We start from the raw sequence: 10,012 nt of genomic DNA on the forward strand, positions 1-10,012 counted from the left end.
CTTACAAACGGCAACAAGAAAAAGAGATTGTCTTTGTCTGGGAGCTGGTGATGGCGAGGAGATGAGAAGGGAAAATGGGAGACAGGGCTGGAGTTGTCAACTTCATCCTTGCAAGGATGTAGTTGAAATAGGCAGTGCCATCACCTCGCCTGTCTCCAGCTCTGAAACAGAACCTTAGTGAACCCTCAACTCCCCCTCAAATCCGTGTCGCACAATCATAGCCTTGTGTTGCATCTGGTTTAGATAGGGATGGCAGTGGACCAGGCAGGGGACAAAGTCTCCACCCCCGTCCTGTCTCAAAAACCTACCCTCCCTTCCATTCCAGCACGGGTTTTGCTTTTAACCTCCATCACCACCTCCATCCCTGTTTCATATCCTCCATCCCCATTCCAAACGGGGGAAGGCGAGAAAGGGTCACATTTCCCCTCAGTCCACTGCCATCTCTAAAGAAGGATCAGGGACAGGGCAGGGTTAGACAGGGATTGAGGATGGGAAAAGCATAAGTCGATTCCCGCCTCCAGCACAGGTTTTATTTTAACCTCCATCGCCAGTGCAAACAGGGTGATGCAGGATGGTTGGTCTGAAGAAAATAACTCCACATGTTTTAATAATGGAAGCATGAACCAGACGGATTGTCCCAAAGTAGTTGGTTTCAAATTATTGTCAACTCACATGCTTGTGAGGCACCTCAAATCTGTAAACCAAAAATGCATGTTTCTCGTTTACAGTTTAATACAACTTTTGCTTTCTGCATGCTTGTTCAGAGTACGATGATAAGTGAATTTACGGTGCCTGTTACACTCTCCTGTCAGCACTTGTTATATCAAGCAGGCAAAACTAAAACTCATGGCATTAAAATTTTGATAAGCAGTACTACTTATGATCATGCGAGCAGGAGGGGGGGAACTCAGTGGCGTTTTACACCATGGACACCAAAACAGGGCCATGGTCAAAATGGCACCTCTCAGCCTGTTAAAAGACGTCCCAACCAAACCACAACAGTGGTTTCTCATTATCGAAAACAAACTACTTAACACCATGGTAACTGGTAAGCAACACTTGTATCTGAACATGACGAGTAATGAGTCATTTTTGTGATCTATGGTTGCAGCACCCACAGAGCCCTAGGACATAGTTCCCACGATGCTTAACAAATTATGAAGGGAAAGTTGAGAGGCCAAAGATGAGGAATCACCCAATGATCTGCTCATTTAGATCAATCATTTCAAACCATCGGATTATCAAGCACACCAACCTGTTCATGCTAACGATTCAAAGAGTTTGTCATAGACCATACTGTTTACCTGCGTTGAAGGCCTTTTGTGGATGTCAAGCATAGCATGTGAACAAAAGATATCATTGAAACAATTTAAAAGAGTGGCAAACATTAAAAATCCGAATAGTATAATTCCATCTTACGCCACCGAGAACCTACTGAAATTTAGACTTCATAAAACATAACAAGAGCCATAGTTGACCGCAAAACTGATAAATTGAGCAAAAACCCAGTTTACTTGACAGAAAAACATCTGGCAGTATTTCCTTCACTTTTTCTTGTCACCAGCACCACCAGACCTGCAAAGGAACCCACCATGATTCAGGAAAGTTGTCGAAAACCATCTGAATTTGGTGAGACAAGAATTCATAGGAAAAATAAAGAAAGAACAAATGCTGGCCTCAATAACATAACGACTAGCTGCATTGTTCAAGCATTAACTAACAAGTTGAAAACTTACACCTTCACGTTAGAGGGGATAATTCAATATCGACATCTATATTCCATGCAATGCATAAATTTTTTATCTAGCCAACTTAAAGAATGAAGAACAAAGAAAGGGATATATTTAAAGCATGCTGCAGATGATTCTCTATACAGTCATTGATAACCAATGAACCAGACATTGAAAAGTCACAACCACTAGATAGAAATAGATGCTAACAGATTGAACCTTCATGGGGATAGTTCAATAACAACATTCATTATACATGCAAAAAACATGCAAATTATTTATGTAATCAATAAGGAATCAAGCACAAAAGGTCACAATTAGCAGAATAATAGCCTGATCAGGAAAAAATAGTGTAGCCGATTCTCTATATACTCACTGATGATCAAACATTCAAAAGGCACAAAGCCTAGATGTCAACAGAAGGAGCGGATAAAAAAACCTTTTCTATCACCCGCCCTCTTTTAATTAAAAAAAATTAAATACCTCCCCTTCTTTTCAAAAATTTCATTCAACCCATTACCATTTAAAAAAGGTTTTTGTTCAGGGGCTTTTGTTTTCAAATTTCTAATATGGATCCTAATGGAGAGCCCACAGCTGATCCATACCCAAACTCTCTCTTTCTTTCTATATATATATATATATATATATATATAGAGAGAGAGAGAGAGAGAGAGAGATAGCCATATCCCCGTATCCTCACTTTTTGAAATTGTCATGCCGTACCCTCCGTACCCATGTGACATAGGGTTCAAACTTCATATTTCATCATCGCTGCAACTTGCAACCTCCCCCAAAATGATAAGACAATCCAGCCCCTTATCCTTTAACAGCTTTGCAAATGGTTAACAAAAAGTTTATGTTTCATCTTACTTTCAGCCTTAAAGTAGTAATCATTTTAGAAAGATCTTCCAACTACAGAACTCAGCATTAACTAGAGTGAGACAACTTACAAATAGAAAAAAGATAAGAAATCATAGTATCTTTTATGCACTTACAATTAATCAATGGTATTGATTATTAGCAATTGCCAAACCAGCTACAGTATTCAGTGCTTTCATCGCTAATCACTGACACTAGAGCTGGGAAGTGTTTAACACTACTGTTCAGTATCAGAACAAGCATCTTACCTTAAACAAATCTGCCACTTCTAAAACCTGTGTAACTGGTAGAATTTATCTAAAATTTCTTGATAACCAAATTCATTTTATCCAGTAATAGTACTCCATCAGGATCTCCAATTAGAGCTGGCCCAAGTGAAAGCACAAACCCTTCAGATGACTTGTGTGTCAAATTAAATTGTACAAGACCACCAGATATTTCATTTATGTACTGAATCCAACAAAGCAAACATAACTAGTCTATTATTTACAAGATATTTGTACTTCCTGAATCAAATTTCAGTAACATTTAAGTTGCATTGCATTTAAGTAGATTTTCATTTTATGAACTTGGTTAATAGATTTTCCAATGGTTTACTTGATCTTCTTTTCAGTAAGGAATACAGTATCAACATTTCAGTTCCAAGGTAATGCCAATCCTCTAGAATCCCAATGAATCTACAGTAAATAAAAGGGGCCTGTGGATACAGCTGGAAGAATTCACAGGATTGAGATTTCTCACTGGGCTCCACATATCTTTCACTTGGGGTTCAATTCTCAAGAATTTGAGTTCTACCATCTTCTCTTGAGATCCCCAAAAAAAGGAGAAAATAGGCATCTTCCATTGTAATTCAAATTGCCATCCACATAGATGGCAATAAACTGTTTAAACGAGTGGGGCCTAACAGATTTCACCTTTCCCTTAGGGCATGTGAAGTTACAGGTCACAACATAACGAATTCACATCTCTCCAATCAAATGTAAATCCAAATGCACCATAAGGAGGTGTTTCATCGATGCACCAAAAGAACAGTGGTATCAAACATATGCTTATGCATACAGCACCATTCAGAGAAATAAACATAGCTACCTCATCTTGCGGAGAACGCTAGACATCTCCTCACGCTTCTTCTTGGCTCTTTTATGGGTACCCAGCTTTCTCTTTGCCACCTTCAAAGCACGCTTGTCCTTTCCAACTTTAAGAAGCTCAGTTATCCTCTTCTCATAGGGTGCAAACCCAGCAACCTCCCTAATAAGGTTCCTCACAAAATGAGTCCTTTTACTACTCTTCTGAAAGATGAAAAATGTCGAACAAATCAATCAGACACGAATACATCTACCAATATCACATATAACAAATGAGAAAAACAACTAAATAAAACAGAATATAAATATTATGTAGCTGAAGGCAGCCATGATACAAGACCTCTCCGATTTAAATCTTCCTGCAACCAAGCATAGAAAACCAGGAGGCACCAGGCACAACAATCAGGTTAGTCGAGCTGTAGAGCTTACTGACTTGGGACACTTTTAGCTAAATGGAGCTACAATTTTACTTGTGTATCACTAGACTTGTGACATTTCAATGTTCCAAACTCTTACTTTCTGGAGTAGGACCATGAGAAATATTTATTTTGATATGTATCCTTTTATCTATAATAGGTATTGACATTTATCCTGATTTCATTCTCTCACAATCAGTCGACACGGTAGAAGCTATTCTATTTAATTACCTTCATGGGTAGCTTAACAGATTGAAGACCATGCAGCAACGTTTTCATTTCATCATCGCATTATTAAAGGAAAAAACTCAAAGCTCATAGGACAGTTCCAACAGATAATGAAGAAGCAAAAATGAGCAAAAGAATGAAGCTTATGAATTGAAAATGCAAAACAATAGACCATAATAAGAACTGTGTTTCTCCCTTCAGGAGAGCTAGAGGAAAGGATAAACCGACAAGCTGGGAAACTGCTAAAATCAAACCAGTTTATAAAAGTAAATGTCTCCAATCCAAACCGCTAACGAATCTCTGTACATACAAAGATCCTTAGAGAACAAAGCCGAGATGAAAATCACACAAAGAGGATCGAATACACTACCAAGCGCACGCAGATAACAGTAATCAAAGTGTAAAAAACATTGAAAAACAAGAATCCGTAATCAAGCGAAAACGTACCCCCTTTCTATCTGATGGGCGTTTAGCCAATTCGCGCTTCGTCACTACATGCCCTCTGTTCAATCCAACAAAGAGCCCCGATTTAGGCTGCGGAGTCATCTTCACCCTACCCACATTAACAGATCTCCGTTTAGATAACCAATCGACATCATAATCTCATAAAGAACAAAACCAATGTAGCCTCTACAAAGGAAAAAAGCAAAGATGCAGCATTTTATGATCAATCTCTCATGAACCAAAGAAGACCTTCAAGGGAAATGTTATCACAAAAACTACGACAACCCATTAGAGAGTAAATACATGGTTAATCAAGTAAGCCATGAAACTAAGTTGTTCTTTTCAAGAATTTGAATAAATCTTTGAATCATTTCTATCAAGAAAAAACCCCCAAGAATCGAACAAAACCAAGGATTCTAAGAGTTACTTCCATAACGAAACTCAAAGATTCCGATACCCAAATACCGCATAGGATTCAAAATTACAGCAATAATCTACAATGGAATAAGCAAGAGAGAGAGAGAGTAACCCAACGGAACAGCCGCCCAGAAGCCTCAATGTTGAATGAAAGAAAAACTGAAAAACCCTAGAGGAGGATATAAGACTGAAAACGGATCGGATAATTGATCCGAGTCCGACATGTTTTCGGATATGGATCGGTTTTGGATCTGCTCAATCGGACTATTTTCGGATTCAGGTCGAATTCTGATCAGCATTTTAAGTTAGATCTAGAATTGATCCAATTCAAAAACCAACCGATCGCATTTTTTACATGTAAATAGTTTGTTTTTATTCAAAATTTTTTTCAATCCAATATTAAGACATGTATTTCGGATTCATATTCAAGATAACCACATGAGATCTTATTTGGGTCTGGATTCAGATTTGGATCTAATTTTTATATTTTGGATTAGGATTCAGATCTGAAAGATCTGGCCCAAGTCCCACCCGTTTGCACCCAGTGTGAATGGATCGGGTATAACCTGATACTAATACATATCGGACCTAATAAAGGTTTGGTAACAAAGAAGGAAGCTCGATTAAGAATTTGGGGTCAGAACCATTGAGTCCAATTAGTACATGTAAACTTCATAGAAACCGGTCATGGTTTCTCCTTTGATAGATACGGTCAGAACTGAGACAGGTGAGTATCGGATCTAGATCTGGATCTACAAGGTCCAATTAACGTCTAACCCATTGACATCCTTAAAGCATGCCAGTTTCAAACCATTAAAATTAAGCGCCGAGTCTTCTTAGTTTTAAATCCAATTATGAATTCAAACAGTAGTTAAAAATCCAACTCGAATCCGCATCAAACCTGATTTTTTGGGTTGAATCGATCTCTATCTGATAAAAAACAAGTAAATGCAGAAGCTCCTGTAACCAAAAAAAAAACACATCAGTTTTTTATCCGAATCCGAACCAACACCAAATAAAATTACTAAACTAAAAAAATCTAATCTAAAAACAGAAATACATCTGGATCGATCCAATCTGAATGCACACCTAAATCTTACTTTAAAGATCTGAATCTAGAATTATGTCCAACTCGGATACCAACTGCTGCTGATAAATGAGTCAAACAAGATGAGCTTGAAGTGTTGAAGCTTGACTCATTCTTGTGGTGAGTCAAGCTGAGTTAGAGTTCATATTGAGCTTGGCTTAAACAAGCCAAGTTGGAGCTGAGTTAACTTGTTTATAGAAAAAATGCAGTTTTTAGCAATGGAAGAACCAAGGTTACAAAAAAAAATGTATTGTTTCACAGTAATATTTTATATAAACTATATGACATAAAATGTATCTAGAATATATTTTTTACTAAAAATATTTTAGATACATTTTATGTCATATAGTTTATATAAAACTAACTGAATATCGCTTGCCGAGCCTATTTTACAAGTTTGAACAAGCTCTTTACAAACCAAACATGAGCCGAGCTAGCTCGCTTATGCACTGAGTGCACCTAATCCTAGTATAGATTGGGCTGGACCTAGCTCAGACTCGGCTTGGGCTCAACGCATTTAAACTTGGCTCGAACTTGTTCGAGTAAATAAACAAGCTGAGCTTGATGAGATGAGTTCGAATAAGCTCGATTAAGCTTGCTAATATGTTCATGTAAGAGAAAATATTAGTATATGTAAGATATTTGTTCATTAAATAAGCAGAAAATAACTCAAGCTGTCTTTAGACAATGGCTGTTCAAGCTTGAACAGTTGTTCTAATCCATGAGCCGAGCTCGAAGAGGCCAGGCTCGGCTTGAGCTCGACTTATGTGCATCCCTAAGTGTTGATCATTGGATCTTATTTGATCCAACTTATATTTTATTAATATGAAAGTTTGAAACATTTTCATAGTAAATGTAATGCATGTTTTTATTCTAAAATAGCACAACCGTTGGATAAAAAATGATCCAATGGTGTACCGTGTATATTAAGAAATAGTGCACCTAGTGCACAGTAAAAAAGGTCTTCTTGTAACACAATGATATTTAAAGAGAATTCTTCATGTTTCTTCATTTGTATTTACTGATTTTTTTTTCATCAAAGTTCTTCTATTTGCACTAGTGATGCAGAAGCGAAGTGGCACATATCTGGGTTCACATCGATCATTTGAGATCCATATTATTTTGTGAAGACATTTTCTTGTTTTGGTAATGGATATTAGATATCAATAATTGATTCATATTTCATTTTAGTAGTTTAGTAGGAATAGGATCCGTAGTTGCATTTTTTTATATTTTAAATTATGTGAAATGAATGTTGGGTTTTGAATATGTGACAACTCCAAATCCGTGGGTTGTTTTCTACATTTATTATATAGTTGTCAAAAAAATTTATGTATTTTCAAGTAAAAAATTAGGGTTGTTACAAGTAAAAAAAAATTATAATTTAAGTAAAAATTATAAATTTGTGCTCCATAAAGAATCTTTGCATCAATGGTAATAGCTATTTTGTGTTTATGATTGTTTTCTCATATTGATTGTTCATTTTTTGGATTTTTAGTTAGTTTTACCTAAATTCTTTCCTTTAACCTTGTTTATTTTTATTTATTGGATAATTAAGTTTGATTTTAGTTTTTTGGGGTCATTTCACTTACAAGTTGGAATCTAGTTAGATAAATGTCAAAATCCTAGTGGTTATCATATCTTATTTATATTATGCTTTATTACACAATACTAATGGATCTTCAGTTGAAACAACTTTACCACTTCTAGTTTTTGTATTTATTACAAAAATCATTAAATTGCAGATACTTAGTCCATATATAGCTGATATACGCTAGTAATGGCAAATGATAAATATCCTGCCTGTTAACTTGGCCAGAGAATGGAAGGACGACCAATGTTAAAGCAAGGGGCAAACAGGGTTGCATCTAGGGGTGTCAACGGGTCGGGTTTGGTTCGGACCCAGGTGGAACCAGACTTTGACCAGATTTTTGGGTATGGTATCGGGTCCAAACCCAGGTCTAATCGAGTCTACTATAAGAAAAATCATACCTGGACCAGATAAGAAATATTTGTAGTAGACCCAGACCATACCTGGTAAAATAATATTTTTTATCATGTTTACATTGAAAAATTGCAGGTATTAATCGAAACTCGGGTCGGGCCAGGGTCTAGTATAAAATTTCACAAACTATACCCAAGTCCATGTATTAATCGGACCTTCAGGTCCGAACCCAGGTCTTAATCAGGTCTTCCTATTTTACACCATACCCAAACCCTACAGGGTTTGCTCGGGGTAAACCAGACCCGTTGACACACCTAGTTGCATCTCATCATATTACTCAAGGCCGTTGTGGGCTTTGAGAAACTCTCTCTCTCTCTCTCTCTCTCTCTCTCTCTCTCTCTCCTGTTTAACAACAACCAGTAGATTGGGTTTTGGTTTGGACCCAAGTAGAACAAGACCCAAACTTGATTTGAGATTATGGTATCAGGTCTTGGACCCAGGTCTAATAAAAACCCACCATAAGAAAAACCATACCGGCATCCTATAAGGATTACATTAACCAGACCCGGACTATACCTGGTAAAATAATATTTTGTATCATTTTTACATTGAAAATTTGTGGATCTTAATTGGAAATCTGGTTGGGCCCAGGTTTGGTATGAAATTTCACAAACCGTACCAAGATCCATATATTAATTGGACCTTTTAGATTCAACCCAATTTCTAATCAGTCCTTATTTGTCACCAAACCCCAACCCTAAGGGTTTAATACAGGTCGGTTCTGGATCAAACCCGACCCATTGACACCTCTACCAACAAGTTTCATATCATGTGAGCACGCTCCTCACCATGGAAATTGGAAAGCAAGCCACACTAATTTGAAAGCATGTTGGTTTGGACTAAATATTCTTTTGTCAATTGCAGGTGGAAGCATCTAATTATTAAGCAAAAGCATACCATTCAAGATCCTACTTACCATTTTCCATGGTGGGGCTAGACCTGCAGTCAAGCACCTTTCTGCCCAAGCCAACGTGTAGCATAGTTCTCTGGGGCAGGGGTCTTAGTCTCGGACTTTTTACGCCGCTGGCGTGACGACCAAAGGTATGGCAGGCTGAACCAACGTGACCAGATCTTCGTGCCGGGTGCGGTTTCTTCGGGTTATAAATGCAAAAAAAACCCACCTGTCCCATAGCCTTGTAGTAGTATCATATCCTATTGTGGCCTTGTGGTGAAAGGCCCCAAGGGGGTTTGGCTTAGTGGGATAAGGTTATAGTATTGCCCGTCTGTTAGCGTCAGGCCTCAAGGTTTTCAGGCTTTTCAATCAGATAGCAAGTAGGAGCAGCATGAGTGAGTTGCTTGGCAAGTGGTCTAGGTTCAAATCCCATGAGCATCATCCCCTGTGAAAGCCAAAGTGTGATAACTCCTTAGGGGTAAGGGGTAAGGTCTCTGATCCTGTGGACAGTTTCTCAGTATAAATATCAAAAAAACAAAGTCGCTTACGATTAGGGGTGGCAAAATCTGACCCGACCCGCCAACCCGCTTCTTAGCTGGGTTAGGGTTTTGCTTAAACGGGTCGACCCGCCTAACCCGTTTAATAAACGGGTCATGTTCATGTTAGGGGTATGCCAACCTGCCAACCCGTTTGACATGTTTAATAAACGAGTTAGGCAGGCAGGTCAACCCGTTTACACAAACCCATCAACCCGCAACCCGTTTATATATATATATATATATATATATATATATATATATATATATATATATATATATATAAACTTATC

At 37.7% G+C, this 10,012-nt stretch overlaps 1 protein-coding gene across 2 annotated transcripts; it reads right to left on the reverse strand.

Moving 5' to 3' along the window:
* Nucleotides 1–1,343: 1,343 nt before the first annotated feature.
* On the reverse strand, nt 1,344–5,347 carry LOC149828287 (large ribosomal subunit protein eL36y-like). Of its 2 annotated transcripts, none has more exons than XM_090016802.1 (4): nt 5,312–5,347; nt 4,786–4,891; nt 3,699–3,898; nt 1,344–1,575 (listed from the first exon to the last, which is right to left on the reverse strand). In XM_090016802.1, exons 2-4 carry the CDS (start codon nt 4,882–4,884, stop codon nt 1,545–1,547), a joined length of 330 nt encoding a protein of 109 aa, XP_089872928.1. In that variant the 5' UTR covers nt 4,885–4,891; nt 5,312–5,347; the 3' UTR covers nt 1,344–1,544. The 2 variants fall into 2 exon arrangements, with proteins under 2 accessions (XP_089872928.1, XP_089872929.1); XM_090016803.1 differs by having other exon boundaries at nt 5,317–5,333.
* Between the last annotated feature and the right edge of the window lie 4,665 nt (nt 5,348–10,012).

The sequence above is a fragment of the Nuphar pumila genome, chromosome 9 (assembly GCF_984573655.1).
Source record: "Nuphar pumila chromosome 9, dmNupPumi1.hap1.1, whole genome shotgun sequence".
Lineage (NCBI taxonomy): Eukaryota > Viridiplantae > Streptophyta > Magnoliopsida > Nymphaeales > Nymphaeaceae > Nuphar > Nuphar pumila.